This window comes from Elephantulus edwardii, unplaced genomic scaffold, assembly GCF_000299155.1.
Source record: "Elephantulus edwardii isolate Elephantulus edwardi_28Jun2011 unplaced genomic scaffold, EleEdw1.0 scaffold00062, whole genome shotgun sequence".
In the NCBI taxonomy this organism is placed as follows: Eukaryota; Metazoa; Chordata; class Mammalia; order Macroscelidea; family Macroscelididae; genus Elephantulus; species Elephantulus edwardii.
Genome location: NW_006399812.1, coordinates 14228508 through 14253275, shown reverse-complemented (window position 1 = coordinate 14253275; position 24768 = coordinate 14228508). Strand labels below are relative to the sequence as shown.

The 24768-nt window shown below is 40.8% G+C and overlaps 1 protein-coding gene across 1 annotated transcript; it reads right to left on the bottom strand.

Moving 5' to 3' along the window:
• Window positions 1-296: 296 nt before the first annotated feature.
• ZNF507 (zinc finger protein 507) lies at window positions 297-23616 on the bottom strand. Its single transcript, XM_006887831.1, has 6 exons — window positions 23501-23616; window positions 13639-15770; window positions 12162-12279; window positions 7760-7874; window positions 803-937; window positions 297-663 (listed from the first exon to the last, which is right to left on the bottom strand). The coding sequence occupies exons 2-6, from the start codon at window positions 15766-15768 to the stop codon at window positions 297-299; spliced, it is 2865 nt and encodes a 954-aa protein (XP_006887893.1). The 5' UTR covers window positions 15769-15770; window positions 23501-23616.
• Between the last annotated feature and the right edge of the window lie 1152 nt (window positions 23617-24768).

Sequence of the window (24768 nt, the reverse complement as noted above, 5' to 3'; positions counted from 1 at the left end):
TGCATGTCTACACTACAGTAAGCTTTTTACAATAAATAATACTCAGCACTAAGGGTGACAAGGGGTTAATACAGGGTTGCATTTTTGCTTCCTTCTTCCAAATCCCTTCACTCAAAAAACATATACCACTTACCCAGTTGAATTTCTTTCATTACAAGTTTGTTTCCAAAATTGCTCTGTCATTTCCTCAAAGAAAAAAAAATCAATTTCTTGTCTAGTTAAATTATCTGACATTAGCATAAAGGCAAAACTTGTTTAAAAGAATTAACTTTTCCCCCTTCACGTAATTGTTCCATCTAATTTGTGTGGAGAGTTGTGCTGTGGTCCTTGTTGAGGATGATGTTTACAATCTCACCCTCGTGCTCTTTCATATGATCCAAGAGATTTTCTTTGCTGGTTGATTCAAAACCACAAATACAACAACAGAAGAGTAAAACACAATATTCCATACCAGGGGGGGCCAGACTGGAGTTTTTCTCTAAACTATATGAGGTATTCCTTGTTGGGCTCAGTTTCTCATTCTCGGTGGGACCTACAACTTCACTGGGAGCCTGGGAAAGCAGCTCTGAGGATGCCACCATGTGCTCTGTACTTCCGGTGACAGAATCGGGTCTCTCTTCACTGCTGTTTAACAGAGCCTTGCCAGGGGATTTCCCCAGAACTCTTGAAAAAAAACAAAAAAACAAAACACACACAGAACAAAACACACCAAACCTTGAGTTGGCTGTGAAAGAGGACTAAGATTTTTAATTTTACACTGAATTGATATATAACAGTAAGAGGAAGGAATTGGAACAAATACCTGCCACTCTGTAAAATTGCCTCATTAATGGCCTTGTTTACTTGCTCATAGTTATAGTTTTGGTCACTTGCATGCTTCCACATATGAGACTTCAAAGAAGGAGGATGGCTGCACACATACCCACACAAAGAGCATCTGAAAGGCAAGAGTGAGGAAATCAGGGCGGGCCTTTAACAGTGCCTCAGGATTCACAGGGCTACCGTAACAGTAAGTACCTTCTCCTGAAGCCCAATTACCTTAATGCATTTCACAGAATACAACATTTTAGAAACTTGACTAGTACCAGTCGCATATCCAAGCCTACTGTAGTTACTATTTGGCAAGACTTCTAATAAAGATACATACAAAATCTTTGTTCTAAATGATTTAACTACACACAAAAAAAACATGCAAAACCAAGACTTTATAACATTAGAGGGTCCATAGCGGCACAGTGGTTAAAGCACTCTGCTGTAAACCAACAGGGTTCTATCATCAGTAGCTCTGTGGGAGAAAGCCATCCATGGCTGTGCGATTCTTTAAAGATTTACAGTCTTGGAAATGTTATGAAGTAGGTTTATTCTGTCCTTTACTGCTGCTCTCCTGAGCAACCGTGGGGTTGGAACTCACTCACAGCTCACCCTCCAGAGGGTTTTCAGAGGCAGTAGTTTGCACAGGAGACTGCACATCCTTCTGCAAGGCCCACTGGTGGATCTGAACCATGTAGCTTTGCAATTCCTACCACTAAGCCACCAGAGCTCCCTACTCTGTCCTTTCAGGTTGCTGGAAGTCAGAATCTACTGGATGGTAGAAGGTGGTCGTACAATATCGAGAAAAAAACGCAGAAATAAAATGTTCTTCAACACCAACTTTACTCTTATTTACAGATTCACAGAAAATAAAGTTTCAACATTCTTAAAAAATAGCAATCTGAAAATATATTTTTTTGTTAAAAATAAAGATATTTCCACATAATTAGGTACCTTTGGTAATATCAAAATTAAATAATTACATACTATTAAATAATTAATAGACTTTGTTGGAGACAAGTTTTAGGTTTATAGAAAAACTAAGTTGAGTCAAAGTTGCCATATAATCTCCCTACACAGTTTGCTTAATATGAACATTAGGGGACTCTGGTGAAAGGCAGTTCAAATCCATTCAGGACAAAGAAGGGCAATCTCTTCTCATGTTGTCTCTGAAAACCCCATAGAGGGTCAGCTATGAATTGGTTTTGACTCCACGGCAAAGAGTTAGTTGAGTTACCCTGAAGTCATTCTTGTAATGTGCTTGGCAAAGACACCAAGACTATTCGATGTAGCTTACTTGTTCTTCTAAAGGATAGAAAAACCAACTTTTCATATAATGGAACATGACATAGCAGTTAAAAGAAACACAGCTCTATTTGTCATTAATTAATTAGCTTACTAATGAAAAAAAAAACCCCAAAGATTTGTATGTCATCACATTTAAACTGTTAAAATACCAGAAACAAATGCTCACTCCTGTCAGGATTTGTCTGGTTTTTGTCTCCGGGTTAGACTGAAATATGGTTCTTGGGAGGAGCTCCACAGAAGTTGGTGACATGCTCCTCACATCCCACTATCCACATAGCTTATCACTGCTGATGTTCTGACCTTGTCACCTAACTGAGGTCAGGTTTCTCCCTGTAAAATTGTTCTTTTTCTACTTGTTTCCAGGTCATAAGATGCTCTGTTGGGACAAGCTACAATGCTAACCAAAAGGTGAGTAGTTCCAGCTGTTCCTTGGGAGAAAGATGGGCAGTCTCCTCCCAAAGAGTTAGAAACCTGGTAGAGGGTTTTACAGGCATTAGAATCAGCTTGATAGCAATGGGTCTGGTTTTTGGTTTCTCACACCATATACTTTGGAAGGAAATCTCTATGTGCAGACTACACTTAAGGGGTGAAAATGATAATATAACTCTTAGAGAGCTAAGTATATACATTATCTGGAACTCATGTGCCCAGATAATTTGTCTCTTCTTGTGCATTATACCTTTCTATTATAATTTATGCCAGCACAAACCCACAAATGGTTATTTTCTATTTGGTTACAACTGAGTACTGTGCTATTTTTTTGTTGCTCGAACTCTGACCACTGTGGACTCTGACCACTGTGGATTCTTTTCAGTTGGCCATGTCCCTTGGACATACTGCTTTGTCTGCTGACAACTACCCTACTTGCTAGAACTATAGTTTACTCCAGGCTCATCTTGTATACCCCCTGTGCCCGGTCCTAGATTAGGCCAGCTGGATTATCTGGTTCCCTTCACCAGAGAATGAGAATAGAAACCAAGGGCTGAGCACCAGGTAACAGCTTAACTTCTTAAAATAATTTTCCTGATTTTAAAAATTAACTGTATGAAGTAATATATGGGGAGCAAAAAAAAGGAAAACCACCCATTATTTTTAAATGTAGCTATTATAACTTTTATGCTATTTTCCTCACTTGTAATGTACGTGGACTTCTTAAAAAATAAAATTGGGATGTTAAGTCTACTGTTTTATTAATATGTTCCAGTATAACTTAAATTTGATAATAAAATATTTAACAGCGACTGAGTTCATCACTAAATGGAAGTAATGGAGTTCCACCTGCCATGTCCTCATTTGTTCATGCAAAAAGTGTACTTCTAAAAAATGGACAATCATCTTTGTACAAGAATTTTAGGCACTCAGGGCTTTTTATAAGGTCACTGAGGACACAGCCTTACAGCTCTCATTTGTGCATTGGCATAGGCTCTTTTTTTAAATAAATTATTCGGAAAAGAAAGCAGAAAAAGAAGTGAGATATTAGTGCTCTGTGCTACAAGCCCACTATTTCAATGCCTAATGTCAATAGAGAACAGCCAGCTTCTTTGTGGTTTAAATAAGCTTGTTACTTGAAAAATTCAAGAGACTAAAAAAAGCTTTCAAATTCTTTTTATGATGCTAGGAGAACACTGATACTGGAATTTGGCAAAGGCGGCACAAAAAGGAAGCCTACAGATCAATCTCACTTGTATCCATGTAGATATACTAAATAAAATGCTGGCAAACAGAATCTCCTAGTACATTAAAAGAACACACCATGATGAAGGGAGTCTTATTCTAGGAATACAGACAAGTTAATATTAGGAACTCTATTAAGAGAAAAGTCCTATTTTTGTTTTTGCTAAAAATTAAATCTGAAAAATATAGTATTCATTTTCAAAAAACTTATGGAAATTCTAAACACACAAAAATAGAAGGAAGAGGAAAATGAATTCAAATCATCCAGATTCAGCAATTAATGATATTGGCCAATTTTATTCCACGTATCCCTCAATTTTTTAAAAGGAAATTTAAGATACCATACTTTACCTATAAGTAATATGTATCTCTAAAAAGACAATCATTTTATCACTGAATATAAGGGTGCTCTGGTGACTTCGTGTACCCACTCAGGCAGGCACCCGCTGGAGAAAGCTGGGCTGTGCTGCAATGCGCTGCAGGTCAACTATGAGTGGGCTCCAACTGGATGACAGTAAGAGGAAGAAGAGCAAGTCCATGCTCAAATTTCCTGCTTTTCACAGTATGTCTTACTCCATCTGGGATCCCATAGAGATTTGTATCTTTTACTTGGTAGATCTTGATCTAAGATGTCTGGCAACTTCCCTGGTCTCCAACCACTAGATGCCAGCAGCATGTCCTCTGTGAACTGTGACAACCCATAATGTCACAGATGCCAAATGTCCTCTAGGGGGTGAAATCCTCCCTGGTTGAGAAGGGGTGACCTAGTGGCTTCATTAGCTCCACAGTCAGGATTCATTTCTATCTCCATCCCCCTAAGCACTTCATGAGCACAACTGTGGATTTCCTATCATCACATTTTAGGAAGCACTTGGATTGTACACATAATCTACATTTTTACCTAAAATCCCCCCAAATTCCTCAATATGATAGTAAAGAAAAGTACAAAGTTAGTAGAAAGTTTTAACAAGGAAACAGCAGAAATATTTCCTGTTCAAGAACAAAGTAAGGATGTTAACAATCCCTACAATTACTTATATCCTTCTGGAGAGAGTACAATTAGGCAAAAGAAAGGAGGTGAATGAGTGTAAAATGATTAGCACCTCCATTCTCCCTGACCTGACACCTTATTTGGTTAATCTTCAGGTCTGATCCACTTAGTAACAGGTCCCTTGAAAGGCTAGCTAAAAAAAAAAAAAAGAAAAAAGCAAAACCTAAACATCCTATAAGATTTGAGGCAACAACATGAAGTTGATTTGAACATTCACAAAGATTTTAATAGAAATGTTGCAACATGGTTTTTAATTCCTTTGCTTTTAAAAATTTACTATACCTAGAATGACAAAAACCCCCACAAAAACCAAGCCTCTGGAAAGTGACAACTTCAAATTTCATGATGGACCTCCAAAGTCTTTTTACTGTGAATAAGTTTATTTAATCCATCCTTGAAAGAAAACATTTTCTCTTTCTTCAAATTAAGGTAATTGCTTTATGGTTTTCCTCTAAAAATGAAACTTTTCAGACTTAAGCCAACATTTCAACATGGGTATACATATTGTCAGACTTAATTTTCAGAAGTGTTGAGGTCACCTCAGAAACTCTGACCTCAATACAGAGGGAAGAAAGCGGTTTACAGTCCTACATCAGGATACAGGGAAGCTGTAGGGGTGCAGTCTGTAAATAATCATGTTGCTAACCCACAGGTAGCAATTCTGGCAAAGGTAACAGCTGAATTCCAACCTCAATACTTTATGAGCTCAGAAGGCCACCAGCTGGGTGCTTTATAAAAATATAAACTCATTCCTCACAAAGCCTTAAGCAGTCTTCTCTCCAGTTTCTTTGGAAAAAGGGAGATTCAGCCAGGAATTGGCAGTATCAAGGAGGGCAAAGACATGTGGCCCAGATTTGGGGATCTAAAATGGGTGTGGCAACCCATGGTTGTTTCCAAAGCAATCTAGCAGAAGGATGAAGACCAATCTCCGCTGAGATGGTGTTTCTATGTGGGCCCAGCATCAACTCTCACAGGATAAGCCATGCCTGGCTGCTCAGGAGCAAATGCCTTTTGTTTCCTAAAGATTAAGAGGTCAATGAGGGGAACGGGAAAATGGTTTTACTTTTTTTAGGATTAAACAGAAAATAAGTCTTGCAAAAGAATATGGGTATAAACTGGGTCCAACAACTATTACACAGCTACATGTTTCTTATGTGCTAGAAACTTACAAAGGATAAATACTACAGCATTTCAATTATCTTCATTTTGTAAATAACAAAACCAAGTACAGAGCAGTAAAATAATTTAAACAAGGCCTCAAAACCTCTGAGAGAATTCAGATTCAGTCCTAGAATGATCTATTCCCAGAGTAGCCTGGTTCTTATACAAGAATAAGGCTGTTCTCTTTAGAACACAGTGTGATTACAAATTATATAGCAAGCTCATTTAAAAAAAAATTAAGTATTTTTATCCTGGGGGTTTCATTTGTTGCTGGCTTCATAAATGCATCATCACAGAGTTACAATTTATTTGTTTACTGTTTGCCCACAAGTTCCACAGGTGAAAGGAGTACCTTTCATTGTCATGACTACAGTCCAAAAGCTTAGCACAGTTCCTGGAGCAAAGTATTTGTTCAATGCATGAAGAAAGCGTCTAATTCTTCAATCCAGAGAGTGTTATTTTTTCCTGCCCAGATCACATGGCATGTTATTAAACTTAGAATAAAAAGACCCAAAATATAAAGAAAATATTTTCTCATCCTATCAAGTGAACTAGTATTGTTCCATTCCCATCCTGATCCCCTAAGCACTTCCTAGTGTGAATTGTACAAACGGATACACGTTCACGATCATCACTCCTATCTAGAATCTATGACACTGTTACTGCTAATAAAGGTTCAAGAAAGGCTTCACTGTATTTCTGAGAAATCTTAAGTTTGAAAATATTTGGGAAGAAAAAAATAATAGACACCAAGGCAAGTTCAAACATTTTCAGAGTTACAAGACTGCAAAACTGATATGCACTGCCTAAAGAGTGACTGTAATTTAAGCCTGTGTGTTAGCAAAGCAAGCATATTTTAATACTCAAAAATGCATACACAGAGCTGTATTTATGGGGTTATTTTCACTTTCATAGTAGTCTATTTCTTTTCCACACTCATCTATACAAGAGATTTAAAATGTGAAGCAAGTTTTAAACAAGGGGTTAAAAGGTCTTAATCATTGCCCAGCACTCCCCCACCACGGTGCTTGGCTAGGCTTACAGAGAGTGTTCCAACATAGCTACAAGAAAAACAAACTATTATGTAGAAATAAATGAAGCATGAAGCAAAAAAAAAAAAAAAAAAAAAAGAAAAACAAACTACTCTGTGACTGTGAGACAGACTATGTGTAAAAATACCTGCACTTTCACTATATATAAACAACAGTTTTATTCTCACAAGGCCAACTTGAGAAAATGATGATTTCTGTTGATCAGCCTGTCCTGGTTGATCGTTCTGAAATGAGATACTGAAAGCAACTTGAAAAAAAATCAAGAACCAAAATGAAATTATTTTACTCTATATATGACAGATTAATTTTAAAAAATGAATCTTTTAAAAGAAATTTTGTTGCTTTTAGATTTTAAGAATCTTTTGCTGAGATACTGAGTACTGAGCTCCCAAATTACTGAAATGTTCACTAAAAATCACTAAGAAGATTGACACTCAAATGAAATGGAAAATATAAAAACCACATTTATAGGCAACTTCCATCTTTCAGCTGTATAAAATGTTTATTGTCCTAAAACTCAAGTTTCAAGTTCATACACATTTCAATAAACTTTACAATATTGATGAAAACAGCAAGTGCAAAATTTCTTAGCTCTTAACCTATATTTAAACAAGTTTTATGAATTCTTAAATTATATCTACTTTTTTAATCCACTATAAAAACATTTAATGTAAGCATTGACACTCTTGATTAGGTCACTTACCTGTATGGCTTATCAGAGTTATGGATTCGTCTGTGGTTTCTGACACCAACATAGGTTGTACTTGTGTAATCACACACATCACATCTATACTGTTTCGGGACTGAAGACTTATTCCCTAGACAAGGTATTTCAGAATTTTAGCAGCATGCTTTAGGTAAGATTCAAATTACAGCATTTACATTCCATTGTAAATGAATATGTACACCACACAGTTCAAAAACTTTCATAAAGGCTTTCTTCTTACTTCACGTTAACAAGTCTGAGTATGAGCTTATAGGTCTCCTGCATCCGAACTATCAGCAAATCTAAACCAAACACTGATTTGTGATTGTAAAACTGGTTGGACTGACTTCTGCATAACCTTTTACAAAATTTGAAGACTATAATTACTTTGCCTAAGATGTTTGTCCAACTATGCATATAGCAACTAATTTAACCAACTAAACTGTGGATTCAAAATATCTTAAGTCTAATCAGTATCCAATATTTAGAAAACAAGTTGTAATTTAACACGATAATCCAGTATTATAAAGTGTGACCACAAATCATATATAGCAAGCTCATTAAAAAAGCTAAAGTATTATTATCCTGTGAGTTTTCTTTGTTTATAAATGTCTGCAAATTATATAATGGAGGATAACTGCAGCTAATAAACTGACAGGTAAAAAGGGCAAAGATCATGTGAATGTGAAGATGTGACTCCCTAAAATCCAAGGAACATGGAAACAAGACATGCCTCCCTCTGCAATAAAATTCCCCCTACGATAGTAAGGCTGGGAAAATTCAAGTTGGGATAAAGTTGTGGCAAGGTGGGCTGAATGACCTGATCATATGAAACAGTCCTAAGACATTCAAAGTTGCAGCCAGTATTGGATCAGAACAAAGGCCACAGGCCATTCACACTGTGATTACTCTAGATTCAGACTCAAGCAAGCGGCACCAGAGAAAGGCAGAATGGGGAGGGAGAGCTGTGGGTGCCTTTGGAAGGAAAAAAGCTTAAGGAGAACGCTTGGTGGTACAAAAGAAAACCCACACTGAAATTTCAGTGAAAGAAAGAAAACAAGTTAAATTTAAGCTTTCTAAAATAGAAATTTTCTTCTGCTAATAACTACTGCTAGGCAGAACAAAATGTCCTAATTTGCTGGTATAAATCTATAACATTAATATACACACTAATCATAATTATAATCTAAGTATTGCTCTTAATTGGTAGGTTAAAAACTTGGACTTGATTATAAGTGGAACAGTTCCAAATACAATTTTTTAAACCTCTGAAAAAAAAAAAAACCCTGAAGTGTGAAATATTGGATAATGGTTTTGTGTGAGAAATATTACAGATCAATGACAACTAATAAAAATGACAGATGGGAAAACTTAATATAGCACAGAACGAGAGCCTGTGCTACTTTAAGCAAATGTTTCCAATGAAGAGAATGTTGAATATGAAGTTAAAAAACCTGGTTTGAGTCCTTGTTCTGCCACTTACTACCAGTGTGTTCATGGTCTCCTTGTCTCCTGAGGTCTGTTTCCTCTGCTACAGAATGGAAGGGAGCCCATAATGTTTACCAAGTCCCGGAGGACCCTGTCCTCCTCACGGCAGTCTGCGCATCACCTGCATGTCTGTGCTAAGTCCTTGACTTATTACTAATCTGTAGATCCCTGATGGCAGGGATGGGATCTGCACCCTTTCCTTACAGTGAGCCCTTAAGGCTTGGGAAAACTTAGGTTTCCTATAAAAAACAAGGCAAATGAATTTCATGAAGAAACACTACATGAAAGTACTCTGCCCATAGCTCTCACAGGGCACTGTTGTGTCTGGGGGTTCACAGTTCTGTCGTCTTAGCTAGGATGAGTTCCTCAAGGGCAGTGAGCCCTTTGTTGTGCTCTTAGGACCTAGCACTGTGCCCAGCACAAGACAAGCACTCTGTGCCTTTAGGAAGAAACATTGTCTCAAGTCTGACTTTGCAATGGACCTATGAACCCGGGAGCTGTACAGGCCTAGTAGTAAGAAGCTGCACTGCAATCTCAAAGGCATGCTGTTTGAATCTACCAGGTGCTCCGTGGCAGGAGGGGCAGTCTCCTCCTGTGCAATTAAACTGTCTCTGAAAACCCAGTGCAGGGTGAGCTATGGGGTGGTCTGACTTGACAACATGCAACAACAGTAATGAGCCTGAAGTAAGGGCTAAGCTATCTGAGCTATTTTAATGGGCAAAGACTGGGTACCAAAGATTCATTTCTCCCTTTCTTGTGTAATCAGTTTATTAAATAGTTAAAGATGTTTTAACAGATCATAAACTATTTTTACCTTTTTTTTTGTGAGCCAAAAACTTAGGTTTTTGGCTTAACAATCATATTCTGAAGTACCTAATAGGGAACTCTGGTGGCCCAGTGGTAAGAAACTGTACTGCCATCCTGAAGGCATAGGGTTTGGATCCACCAGCTGCTCCACAGGAGAACAATGGGCAATCTCTTCTTGTGGATTAACTGTCTCTGAAAACTCGAACTGTCTCTGAAAACTCAGTGCAGGGTCAGCTGTGGGTTGGTTCTGACTTGATGGTACTCAAAAACAATGAGGAAGACTCAATGAGCTTGACTGACACAGTGACATGGGCTCAAGCATATCAGAAGCTAGGATGCCTCACATAAAATAGTTCAGATCTGTTGTTTAGAGTTGCTATAAGTCATACGACTTGATGGACACTAACAGCAACAACAGACAATGAATACGGTACCAGTACTTTATTAGCAGGGGCTCAGGTGGTGGGAATAGTTAAGTGCTTGACTGCTGGCTAGAAGTTCAAACCTACTCAGAGGCAAGACAAGCCACTTTCTGAAAGTCACAACCTGGCAAACCGCATGGAACAAGTCTACCCTGCTCATGTGAGGTGACTGTGAGCTAGCGACGGCTTTAGGACAACGACCAACTCTATTCTGTACAAGTATGCAGAGAGACATCAGGCACTTGAATTGTTACTCTACTAACAAAAGCAAATAGAGCCAGGGTGAAAGACTGAAGGAGGTGTGCTGAGGGAGGGGAAGTACAGCAGTTTAAAATCTATATTTTTAGTAAATAAAAAGTATGATTCACAAAGCAAAGATGCCACAAAAAAGGAATATAGTGGACAGATACAGCATAGTCAGCACTGGTAATTTTTATTCTGAGCTACTGTTACCTTTGAACACACAACTACAATAAAGTGTTAGCCCCAACTGGGCAGCTTAAAATAGTCCAGCACTAGTAGGAAGTGCAGGTAGTGCCACTGTTTCTTCATTAGAGATTTATGGTTCAATCATATCAAATGTTTTAATGTCTCCTTCAAAGGGAAAATAGGAACATAATGAATTAAAATAAAAGGAGGCAGTTAAGGCTATTCTGTAAAAGGGAAACCAAACTGCTTTAGCTCAGCCATTGATTGCAGAAACAGATGCTGTGTCATAAACTCCTTTTGTTCTTGAGAGTTTTACAGGGATGACATCTGTTTGACAAGGGAATTTTGGTGCTACAGTGGTGTCAAAATCAGTTCTTTCACAAACATTCTAGAATCAGTTATGTTTTCTGGGGTATAATTTAATGAAACATTATGGTAAAACATTTTACTCTGCAGTTGTTTCTAACTCTCTAAATTCTTAGGAAATCTAAAAAGGAAAGTCACCCCAGTATGTTTTATTTCCCATAAACACTATGTACCACACTTGAAACACTTAAAGTTTATCAATTTAAGTGAGCTGATGTAAAGAAGCACAGCTATTATGCTTTCTCCCTAATTGTCCGGATCTGGCATCCGCCTTTTCATGGAACTCTAATTAAATCTTTTCATGCTAATATTCCTATTACCAGAAACTCGGCCAACTGGTACCTAACTAGTATATAAAAAGATCCTCTGTGTGTGTTTTAAATAATGCAGATAAAATCTGGCAGTCAGACTTGGGTAACATCACAGCAGGAAGCCTCCACTAGGATTTGAGGTATGGGCTCATCATCCATCTCCAGAAGATAAGTTCTCAATGGGTCACCTGGCACTGTGCGAGGGAGAGAATGCTTGTTTTCTATGCCACAGCTGCTGTAGCTTGCTAGGATGTCAACTTCTAGAAGTTTATGTTTTGGCTTGGCTCTTAAAGGAATGCGTTAATCTCAACTATCATTATGTACCTACACAACTGACGGTGAGTTCTTACTAACCTCTAATCTAGTACTTTTTACCTAGAACCTGGTAACATCTATTTGATTTAGTAGTTGGAATTTCCTCATGAACAGAGAGATCTAACAGACAGAGTGTAACAAGAGCTAAAAATACACAGAGCTGTAATCCTGAAAGTAACCCACATAACAACTAAGGGCATGTTAAAGCTTCTTATGCTGGTCAGGGTAGCCTACAGAATAATAAAAGGAAAATTCAGATACCTTCTTGAACACTTTTTCCTTCTGTTGTGTCACTAGACACTCTTGGTTCATTAGAGGTTGCTACTGATAAAGTATCCGGAAGGCTGTGCTGCTCTCTCTCATGATGCCTCAGTTGGCTCTGAAAAATTGAGAACAATTAAGTGTCATCTGCAGTACACATGTCCAGTGACCAGGAGGCAACAGCGAGCAGAAGCTATTTGCTTTCATGGGCTAGTAGTATTTTAAAACCCTCTAAATGATTATTTGACAGCTTACATAGAGCAATATGCCCGGGAAATCCTCATCTCGTCAAGGGACAGTTCTACCCTTTCAAATACTCTGAAAGGAAGCCACCCACCATGGTCTTAGGAGTATTTATGTATAGTATATGTATGCTCACTGAACCTCAGGCTGATCCAAAGAAGGGAAGAGCAAGTGTTCAGAATAACTCAGCTCTTACAAAAAAAAAAAAAAAAAGGCCAATCAGTAATTAAAGAACTCCTGCTATTCCCTCCCCTCCCTGTGAATAATAACTAAATATATAATAGAGGTCTAACTGGGTTACTCCCTCCACAAATACCCCCGTCCACTACCTCTGCACCCAGGAATCAAGAGTGAACAGTAAAAGAAACTCCTGGAATTTACCTTCACAGCCTGTAGGATGCAGTATCTGTCTAGGAGCCTGAGGATGCATCAGAATTTTATACCCACACCCACGAAGTGACTCTGATCCAAGGCTCTTTCATTTTTACTATCAGACAAACTCTAACTCAGAATAATCTGAAAGGAAAAGTCTGTATCTCAATTAGCCCCATGTCAACTGGTACACTGAAGAGGAAAAGCTCTAAACCAGTAATTCAAGGAATCCAAGTATCCTTTACAAAACAAAGCATTTCCAGACAGCTACTGGTTCAAAAGTCAGTATTAACAGCAAAAATCTTATCTTCCCAATATAACTCCTTGCATGACTCTTAAACTGACAAGTGTCTTAATCTTTAAAATAATCCTTCAAAATCTCATAAAACATATCTGGTTCTATTTCTACAGAACTGTCTTTCAATATGTCCAATACAGTCCATTTACAGCTGTGGTCAGCTATGGGCTGGTTCTGATTTAATGGTAATCAACAATAACATACATATATTCAGGCCCCTTCCACCAATGACTCAGGGTTTAATCTGTATAAGCCCAAAGTGTATATGGTGTTACTCCATTGCTTATTTTTTTGTAATTTAACACCCTGCAATTTAAAAAAAAACAGTATCTAAACAAAATACAAAGACAAAATTCAGAGGAGGCAGCAGAAAGCATTAGAAATTCTAAAGACCTAGATTTTTAATACCAGGTCTAATACTAATTAGTTGGGAGCCTCTGGGGAAATTATCACATTTTTCTGGGCTCTCCTGTCCATATCTAAAAAATGAAGTGGTGGGACTAGAACTACAAAGTCCTGCCTGGTTCTAAACTCCTCTGAAAGATTTCATGAAGTGATCCTCACCTTATAATGAAAAGCTTCTTCACACTGCTTGCACGGGTATATTCTCGTTTTACAGTGGTTGATCATGTGGCTCTCCAAATCTTTGCTGTCGTCAGCTATGTGCTCACAGATAGGACACTGATAGGGCTGTCTCTGACGATGGACTCGCAAGTGCTGCTTAATGTAGCCCTTGTTAGCACTTGTGTAGTGACACAGACGGCAGCGGTAGGGGCGGTCAGCGTCGGGGATGTACTCCACCAAGCTGCCTCCTGACAAGCTTGTATCGCTGCTGGGCTGGTACTGGGCATTATCTTGTAGCTCTTTCAAGATGTCGTCGTCTGAAGCATTTTGGTCTGTCCTTTCCCTCAGCTTTTCAATGACAGTCAGCAAGGACATGCTGATGCCTGTCTTTACTTGCCCATCTGACAATTCCTGCTTGTCTTCAGGGAGCTCTACCAAGGTAGAGTTGTTTTGGTTGAAACTAGTCAATGCATCTGAAGAGTTTTTAAGGGGAGACATCATTTTAGAGTACGCTGCCAATGTGCTATCTACTTGTCTCTGTCCAGTATCTGGATCTAAAAGGCTTATGTCCCCATAGTGCCCAAGGTTGGCACGCGTCAGCTCTGCAGCTCTTATAGGCATTGTGACCAGGGCTTCTGCAGCGAGTGAGTGAAGTCTAAGAGACTCGGAGTTAGTTCTCCTGCGGCCTGGTGGGGCATTCTCATCAGCAGTCAGTCCTTTATTTATTAACTCACTCTCTTTCTTCTCTGGAGAGCTCCAGCCTATAATCAACCCCCCAATATCAACAGTACATTTATCAGCACGATAAACTTCATCTGCTCCTTCACACCCAATCCGTGCTTCAATAGGGCTGTTTTTTTCCTCCTCAAGTTCAGCATTAATGAGGAAACGTTTCTGTGAGAGCGTTTCTTCGGCACTTGGTAAGCGCTCCACTATCACATTGACATGGCCTTTTTTATTTGGGCTGCTACTAATGATTTTCTGTGCTGATGACAGAAGGCTGTCTGCGTTCAGATTCTCCTCTACATCAGAAATCACCTCCAGCATTTCTTCCTCGCCAGGGTCAAGGGCAATTGACTGACTTAGGTGCACAGCCCTCTTGGTGCCCTTTTCTAAAGGAGACGAGGACAATGGCTGTGAGCTGCAAATCTGCACTTGAACTGATGGCCCATTTTGGATGCTAAGTTCATTCTCTCCGATGGAAATGACGACTGCATCGACGCCACTAGACCCGGCAGTCATAGAAGAATCCAGCAAGCCTAGAGGCTCATTTTCATTTTCAAATATTGGGTACGAGCAGTCAACCTCCCCAGCGTGTTTCCAAGCATGAGTTTTCAACATTCTCTGCTGGCCACAAGTGTAACTGCAAAACAGGCAGCGATACATGCCATACTGTTCGTATGCGTACCACTTCCGCCTGCCCATTTCTGCCGCAGCTGCCGGCTGGACAGTCTGTGTCTGCGGAATGTCCACGTGTATTGGGATGTCAGCAATAGTGTCATTATTTCTTTCAATGACTCTCGGACACAGGGAGCTGGGAGGGTTCATGCACTGCTGAGCTTTGGACTGTGTGTAAAGGCTAGCGTCATTCTCGTGGTCATTTACCACATGAGCTTCAAGTTCCTCTTGGCTTTTGGAAGTAATATGGCACTCGGAGCACATTAATATCACCTCATACTGCTGACCATGCTGCTTGATATGATCTTTTAACACTGAGAAGGAAGATGACAAAAACTTACAAAGGCTACACTGGTAAGACATCACCTTCCCATCGTTCTGGGCAAGAGAGTCAGGGATATAATTCATTTGCGGAAGTTCAGGTCTTCTGATAACACCTGCTGGTGATGGGGTGATTTTAGCTGGGATGGTGCAAAATTCTGGGGTTTCAAGGGAGCGTGTTGCAGCACTTGAACGTGGGCGTTTTTTGCCAATTAAAAGACATTTTTGGGACTTTTCATGTTCCACTATCTTGCTTAACTTCTGGATAACGTGGATCAATGGATCTGTTTTGTTTGTTCTTCTTTGTGCATCAATGTCCAATGAGGGGCTGATGACCGTTTCGGCAGTCAGTATAGCTTCCTGTTCCCCAATGTCAGGCACCAACATGGCAACACTGCTGCTTTCTTCCATATCTGAAAAAGCAGAGAGAATTAACCAGGTTATAGTGTGGTGGTTAGGGGCCCTCAAGTCGGCTGTGACTCACGATGACCCCATGTATGCAGAGAGGACTACTGTTTTCACGCAGACCACCAGGCTTGTCTTATGCACAACCTAGTATTTAGTGGTCTGCACCACTTGAGGACCCCACAGAACAATTACACGTAATTCATGAACTTTAAGTTAGTTTTAGTATCTAAGCTAACCTCTCGGGAGCTCTGGTGGCTCAGTGATAAGGAACTGTGCGATCAACGCAAATGTATGTGGTTAACATCCACCACCTGCTCTGCAAAAGAAAGACGGGCAATCTCCTGTGTGATTTCATGCCTCAGAAAACCTTCTGGATGATCAGCTATGGATCAGTTTCAACTCCAAAGCACAACAACAAGCTAATCTCTAAGACTCTTCCAGCACAGAAGCTTCATATCAATGAATCTCCAACACAAAAGTAAATCATTTAGACCTTTTCTTTGCAATGCTCTCTTCTATCAAGACTGATGAGTGAAATGAGTGGAAATAACTGGAGCAATCTCTCTCTCCTTTTTCCTTATCTTCCTAGCCCTTAACATTCAACTGGGCCTACTCAGTACTCCTTCCCTTTTGCACAATCCCAAGGTACTCTCCAACATCACTACAAATGTGAGTGACACATTCCTTAGTGCTCTACTTAGGCTAAATATAACTGATGGTTTTATTAATCTCTCCTGTTCTCTTTTTTAAGTTGCTATTAATTCAGAATCTACTTAAAGCTGACCCTTCAGCAGCTCTCAGAGGCTATAAATTGCATAGGAAGAGACTGCTCATATTTCTCCTTCAGAGCTACTGGTAGATTCAAGCTGCCTGAATGCAGTTAGCAGTACAAGTCCCTATGAATTCTGCCATCAGAGCCAAAAATTTGTAGTTTTTTTCTCCCCCTCAATCTTGGCAGCTGTGGGAATAGTTATGTAACCCACTATAAAGGGCCTAGCAAATTTTGAGAAGTACAACACAAATGAAACTACAGAAATGTAATGATCTACTTCCTTCTTCTACTTCCCTTGACTTATCTTCCTGAGGATAAACCACAAACTACACTGTGGTTTTTTCTAGAGGTCGTATTAGTGGTCAACAATTACTCACATCCATATATATATATATATATATATATTTTTTTTTTTTCTTTCTTTCTGAAAGGGAAGAGGATAAAGGAAAAAATGATATTCCAGGAGTGGTTCTAGTTCAGATATGAACACCATCCTTATAAGGGGTCATCTGTAGGTTCTAACTGTACATTCCAGGGGAATCACTAACCATAAAATACTCATACATCTTGCAGTCTAAGTCTCAAATATTCTCTTTTTTTCCTGGCAGTATTTCCTTTTCAAACATCTCCTTTGGCTGAAAGTGTGATTAATTTGTTGACTTGGATTACATTTTTAAGTTTAGGCTTTTTTCCAGTAACAAGTTATGTTTTTCCACATTTTAGGTGCATTCTGGAATCTTACTAACAACACTCAATAAATGCCAGCAAGATTTTAATGGCACAAGCTGTAGACCAAAGAGACCTATACTATTCTTAAACTTAAGTCCCAGGCTCTGAATTCTTATTTTAGGTAGTGAATCATGGCTCCCTCTTCATCCCCAGATTGCTGCAATAATATGGAAGGGTCCTGTGGACTCTGCCAGGTTCAAACTGTCCTGCCAGACCCCACCCGTGCTCCAACCAGCTTCAGCGCCTGTTCACTCACAGCAAATCTTGGCAGCAGTTTTGGCTCACTCCCTCTTATTTTCTACTCCCTCACATACATAAGCTTTCTGTATCTAGGTCCATATCAGGCAAAAATGCAAACATTTTACTTTCTGCTTCTTTAATATTACTTTCCCCCCTCCTTTCTCCATCCCTGGTTGGTGCAAATAGCTTGATATCAGTTATTATCCACAAGGTTGGTGGTTCGAGCCCTGCCAACAGTGCCACAGTAAAACGATCTGGCAGTGTATTTCTCTAAGGACTGTGGTAAGGCACTGCCTAGTCAATTTCCACTCACAGAGATACACCATGTGACAGAGCACCACTGGCCCATGGGCTTTTCTTGGCTGCCACCTCTACAGGACCACCTCTAGGTGCAGAGCTGCTGGTGGGTTCAAATTGCCAGCCTTTCAGTTAGCAGCCTAGCACTTAACTACTCATCACAAGTGCTCAGGACAACCTGAGATCAGTTCTGTTCTAGAACTCATGGGAAATCAACTGGCAAGCATCTGGAGTGCTTTCTCCCTCCCTTCCTTCCTAACTTGGCCCCATGGATTAGAGGGATCAGCTTATTTTCCACCAATTGCCTCTTAACCGGACGTGCATTCCACAGGCATTACAACAGTGATGGCTATGGAATAGCTGGCCCAGCTCCCAAAGCCCTGCCCCCACGGTCAACTACACCACCTCTCAGAAACACAAATTTCTCTACATCTTTCTCAAGGAGTCAGAACAAAAGTCAACTGGGATCTCTAAGTTCAGCCATAGTTGACTAAAGACAAGACCAATGGAAGAAGAATATATTTCCTTCAGAAAAACCCTTTTGTGATTTCATCTGTGCACATGTGCAAGCCAGGGGGACGAGGTCCTTCAGCCCTCATGTGACTACTGATGTGACACCTGTTAGGGTCACTTACAGTTTCTATTTCCTTTGAGTTCAACTGTGCAATTAGTCCAAAATAAGTTTAGTGATGAGGATCCCTCATCTTCTTTCCATGACGTGGCACTCTAAAGCAGACCTATGTAAGTTTCTTTCCCTGTGAGATAACATGTCCAGAGAGAATGATGGATAATCCGGAGGCTGACAGGAGAATGTTTGCTCAACATACTCTGCAAACCCACAAGGTTTCAAAGGTGACTCCTGTTACCTCTTTTCTACTTAACAATATAAGAGCAAAGAGACAGAACAATGCAAATTGCTCCCTGTGACTATTTCAGTATAAACCTTAAAAAGAAAGTGGAATGAAGAGGAGGAGGAGGAGTTCATCTTATCTCAAGAAAAAGACTAATACAAAAGAATGTGACAAAACATTCAGATTTGTAAAGCTGTGTCTGCTCAGGCATTAACAGCTAATGGAAATTTGCAGCAGATGCTCCAATTTCCCCTGAACATTTATGTAAGTATCTCATTTTAGAGAACGCATACATTTGGGAATAAGTATAGAAATGGTGGCTATAAAACAGATATGACAACATAAAATACACCAAGACACACCTGAAAGCCAGTTTGTGTCCACATGCAAAATCAATGCACATATTAAATCTCATTAAAACATAAACAAAAAAAGGAGAAAAGGTTAGATAAAAAGCTCATAATTCAGAATACACAGAGAAGTTATCTTAAGAGTAGTTTTTCGAATTGTCCCCAAATCTCACTAAGACCACTAACACAAACACACAAAAGGAACTATGCAGCAAATGAAGGAAAATTTATTAACAAGAGACAAAAGGAGTACAAATACAATCCCATAAGCTCAATGACTACAACACAGTTGCTAGCTCTTCTTGTATCCTGGGCCTCTAAGAGATCAATGTAGACATAAAAAAATAAAATATCAACAAAAACCAACCAACATGGTGGGAGAGACAAAAGTTGAATACAGATAAATAAAATAACAGCAGTTTTGTAACTTAGAATGAGTAATGAATACCTAGGAGATCACAGCACTATTCTATTTGTTTAAATGTTTTAAGTTTTCATAAAAGGTGCCAGACATCAACCTAAGTACCAGAAAAAAAGGTGAAAAAGTTTTATATTCATTGTCCTTAGACTAAAACTAAGTTGAGTAGAACCATGGTTAAGGAACACAATACATGAGGTAAAGCAGTCACAAGACAATACTCAACTCCCAAATTCTAAGGCAGAGTGAAGCGCTCACTTTGGGGCTAAGATGTAAGCAGATTTTCAGAAGGGTTACTATATGCACTGGATCCCAAAGGCTGAGCATGGCCCTTTAGGCTCAGGATCTCCTCCTCCCTCTGCTCTCTGTCGCAGGTGAGATTCTATTAGGCTCCTTTGACCTATGCTTTTAGGCTGAGTTCTGCCAGTGAGAAGGCAGGAAGATGTGGTGCAGAGTGTGGGAAGCAGTAGAGTGAGGTCATGATAATCCTCCTCTGAGTTCTTCTTCACTCTGGTCTGGCTGTTCCCTTGGCAGAGGCCACCTCCTTCCAGGCAGGCTGCTTGAAAGGCCTCTCCATTTGGTTCTAGTGTCTCTCCACTCTCCTGATGCTGCTCGCTCGGGGTAATCACATTCTCCTGATTCCCTTATATGACTTTTACACCTTTATTATTAGTATCTATCTGTAAATAGAACTTTCTTGAAGTATCCTGAGTGTGCCATTTGTTTCCTTAAAATACTGAGACAGTGGGTTAAGACTGACAAGCAAGACAGCCATAACATTACTATACTTTTAGAAGAGAGAATAAACATGCTTGCTGCCTAGGGGTTAGTGAAAAGATCAATATGGCCGATTAGGAAGGTTCATCAGACAGAGAAAAACAGAAAGGAATCAGCAATACTAGGAAGTTCTTGTTTGGAATTCTTGACATACAGACCAATGTTTAACCCAAATATATTAAACTGTTAAAAACAAGGAAACAAAGAAATAAAAGTTGTATCTCAAAGCAGAAGATTTCTACAGCCCTTTTCATTATGTCTCTGAAATCACTACTCCACAATAGTATGCCAGAGGCAAAAGCGTATAATTAATACCTTTCCTGAGAAAAGTTACGAGACAAATGATTTCAGTTGTCTTTACTTCCTTATAATTTTCTAGTTGGTTTATATGTGCATCTAATTAGTTCCTTTCAGTTATAGCAGTGTGGTTAGCATCAGTAAAATCAAGTTGAACAATTCATGTGGGCTTGGATGGGACTGGAGAAAAGACTGTAATTTTCTGTTTATATATAAAGGCAGTTCAGTATGATATAAAGAACCATCTTTTAAACTAAGAATTTGTTCTTTTCTTACCAGAAAAAAAAATGCTATGAAAAGAAAGCTGACCAATTCTCCATTCTTCCAGATTATCCTATTTTAATATAAAACATTTCTTAATCCCCCAGCCAGAAGGTGCCAAGGGATATAAAATCATGAGTTCCTCTCCTAGAGTACCCTCACAGAGGTATGACACCCAAGACAAGTCCATCTGAATTTTAGATTCACAGATGTAACATGACAGGTTTGAACTAGATGAATTAGAAGTCCCTATACTATCTAGAAAAAAAATTACCTAGAAACAAACTTTACTACTGCTTATCCTTTATTTATAAACTTATCTTTTTAATGCTGGCTATAATTTCTTTGACTTAAACTTACTCTGTTGGACAAAGATGGGCAATCTCCTCCAGAGCAATTCACAGCCTCTGAAAACCCACTAATGGGTTAAGTATGAGCTGGTTCCAATTCCCCAGCAATGAACAGAGTTTAGTGAAAGCAGCCTGGTAGCAGTGTTCAGCTGCTCACCAAAAGCTCAGTAGTTTGAGTCCACCAGCCATTCCACAGGAGAAAGATGTGGCAACTCTCTGCTTCTGCAAAGATTTACAGCCTTGGAAATCCTGAGAGGTTTCCAGCTTTGTCCAATAGTGTCTCAGAGTAAGACCATGGTTATTAGTAGCCACTAAGGAGAAAATTATCATAAATATCTAAAGTATATGCATTTCTTAGCCTACAATTTCTTAGCTGGCACCTAGCCTGAGAGAGTATTCTAATTTGGCAGCTGTAATTAAGACATAAGGTCTAAGTAAAGTAACCAATATTCAGATTTAACATTTATTGGGCACCTATAATGTGTCAAGCAAGTGTTGGAGACTATGAAAAAGATTAAGAGGGAGGCAATGTCTGTGAGGTTCTCATAGCCCAGGGAGTAGTGTCACGTAGATTTTAAAATGCTCATGTAATTCCTGGTAATATTAGATTCTATTTGCAGATTAGGAGCCTCATGTAAAGTATCAACTGCTGTGAGTATGTATAACTGGAATCCAGGCCTATCTGGTTTTAAATTCATTCTTTCTACAATGTATCAAATTTCCTCTTATTTTTCAGTGACAACAAAATGCATAAAGTATCAATATTAGGAAGAATTATCATTCCCTTACAGCTAGATTGTATCAAAAATGTTAACTTGTTTTGAGTTTTCTAACTCTTTGGGACAGGGTAGATGTTAAATTCTTTTACAAATAAGGAAATACTCAGTTCAGTGCAGTTCAGTAACTTACCCAAGGTTACATGGCTGTTAAGTGCCAGAGCCAGTGTCTTTCAAATCAATTCCTGCAATTAATACTGTCCCTTGGATCAATCTTCAAAATCCAGCTGTGGCCAAGAATAAAAGTATACAATATCAAACATTTCTTTCTTGTAATGTTCTTACAATAAAAGTAACCACTTGGGGGAAGTTAACATTTCTCCAATGTCCCAAGTCTAAAAGGCAATCAGAAGAATGTTCACGCAACTCAATTGTGGGATGCAAAGTTTTTCATTTATCAAGGAGACTTGAGGATTCCGCAGAAATTAGAAAACAATGGCTCTGGAAACTATCCAGTTGCTGTGTATTTTATGTCTTAAGTTTAAATGTATCTAACTGAACAAAAATACTACTGCTTTTATGGATACCACTTTCAAATGAACAGGGAAGAATAAATGGAATGTTGCTACTTGAATATTCCCGAAAATATGAGTTTTACACACACAGTGGCAGAATGACAAGTGTGGAAAGCTAGGGCACGGGGGGGTGTTTGACCGATATATCTTTCAATGCTGTTTGCTGTCTGGGTCTTAAATTATGTTCCTGTTTCGTAATGTTCCTAGCTCGAAATCCCTCTACTCCTCTGACCCAGATCGCAGCTGGTCTCACCTAGATTGCAGCTGCCTCATTGATTACAGTTACATAAATCCACACCGCGCACCGCCACGGCAGAAAAGCGAGTCTTTTTAACAGAGCGAGTGGTGGAATGAAGGGCTGACACTTTCTTTTTTCACTAGTGCAAGTGATACACTGAGTCAGAGCAGAGGCGTGAAGAAGAAAGTACAAACGCCAAGAGGTGATAAAGCCAGAAAGTGCCTGATAAGAGGCGAAGCTGACACACAGCAACTGCCAGCGCGCTGCAAGAGAGGAAAGGGGGGTAAAGAGGTGGCCTACAGGCTGGGGTCACGGCCTCCACCCTGGCCGCGCTGGTGGCCCCAGGTCTTAACAGGCAGGCGCTGTGCCCGTGGTCGCAGCGATGTCGGGGGGTTCCACGGAAGAGGACGGACTGCTTTTCTGCAACTAGTTTTCTCCCCTACACACCAGGCAACTGCTCCAAGGTTGGGAACGCTGAGGGCTGAGAAGTCATCAAGAGACGAAGCGAGGACAGTGTGGTGAGCTCCATCTGCAGACTGCCGGGCAGCCACGCTCGCTCGAGGCGGGCCTGCCCCCGGGTGACCGGCCTGCCCCCGGGTGACAAGCCGCTGGCGCCGCGAGTCCCCCGCCCCCACCCCCGCGGCAGGGCGGCCCGGGCCCGCCTCGCTCAGGGCTCCAGAGGCCTTGCCGTGGTCGGCACCGGGAACTGAAAGGGAAGACGGAAACTGGGCTCCGGGGTGAGCCCCGTGTGGTGTCAGCAGGCTGAGAAGGAAACGGGCGCCGAGCGAGAGGCCTGAAGGGAGAACGCACATGGCTCGCGGCGGCGCGACCAGCGGGCGGAGGGGCGGCCCCGGGACGCCGTACCTGCGGTCGGGCGGCAGCCGCTGCTTCCGCGAGCCTCCTCGGGCCGGCCAGGCGCCCAGCCGTGCCCTTGCCCTCGTCCTCGCCCACCTCTCTCCCGGTTCTTTGCCCTCGTCTCCCCCGCTTCTCCCCCTCCTCAGCCGGAGCCCCAAGATGGCGGCGCTGGGGACGGATCACGTGAGCCGCGGGCAGGTCAGGTGGGCCGAGTGGCGGGCGGTGGGGGCGGGGCCTGCGGGGGGGGCTGGGGGGCGGAGCGATTACAGGCCCCGCCCCTGGCTCCCAGGGGGCTCTAGGGTTGGGTGGTGGCGATGCCAGCGGCGCCCTCAGCCCCTCCCGCCGGTCCCTCTGCCGGACCTCCCGGCGGCTCCGAGAGGTGGTACCCAGTCCGAGGGTCCCTGCGCTGCCCTGTCAGTGCTGATCTGTGCCTGGGGATGAGTGTGAATGAAACGGGGCGTTTCCCCACATCACCTACACCTGGCCGTGGGCTAAGTTTATCACCTTCACTCCCTACTGACTTGTAGTCATGGACACATCCTTTCCAACTCTATGCATCTGGATTTGTGTTCAAACTGGACGTCTTTTGATTGGCCTCTGATTTCTTTTAGGTATTCTCTCGGCTAAAATGCACATGTCCGAGCTGGGTTCAAATTGGATGACTTCATAGTTAGGCTTGAAACTGAGGATTTTCAGGGGAAAGAACTATCCCAGGGGTTGTAGGACTAGACTTGGTAGCCTCAACCAGTAACATAACCTCAGTTTTCTGAGGGCAACAGCTTTTTGCCATTTGCATTTATCTCATGAAATAAAGGTAGCCTGTTACTTTGGTCTGGACTCAGCGACAGGCCAGAACATGAGAAAGGGAATAAAACTGAAGATTCTAGTCACAGCAGTGGCTGGACGTGTGAAGTCTTGTAAAGTCCTTGGGAACTTCCAGATTTCTTTAGAGACCTCTGCAGCAGACGGAGCTGCCGCCGATCAAATGAGAGGTTGTTATTTTTGTTATATGCTCTGGAGTTAACTGCAGCTCCTATTGACCATATGTTGACTTGCTAAGTGAATACATCTCTCTAATGCCTCCCTTGAATCAGAAGCACTGGTTGGTGAAAGGCTGGCTCTGCAGACCGTAAATTCAAGCCTATTATCCCCAGGGAGTGTCCTTATTACCTACAGTTGTTGTTGTTAGCTGAGTCAGCTATGACTCATAGTGATGCTTCGAGCAACGGTTCTGAACGTTGCTCTATCCTGTGCCTTCCTGATCACCTCTGAACTAT

Coding starts and splice junctions, on each gene's coding strand:
- ZNF507 (XM_006887831.1), bottom strand. CDS start 15,768: ATGGAAGAAAGCAGCAGTGTTGCCATGTTGGTGCCTGACATTGGGGAA. Junction 7,875..12,161: donor AGGAAAAAGTGTTCAAGAAG/GTATCTGAATTT, acceptor TACCTTGTCTAG/GGAATAAGTCTTCAGTCCCG. Junction 938..7,759: donor AACTCTGATAAGCCATACAG/GTAAGTGACCTA, acceptor CTTGCCTTTCAG/ATGCTCTTTGTGTGGGTATG.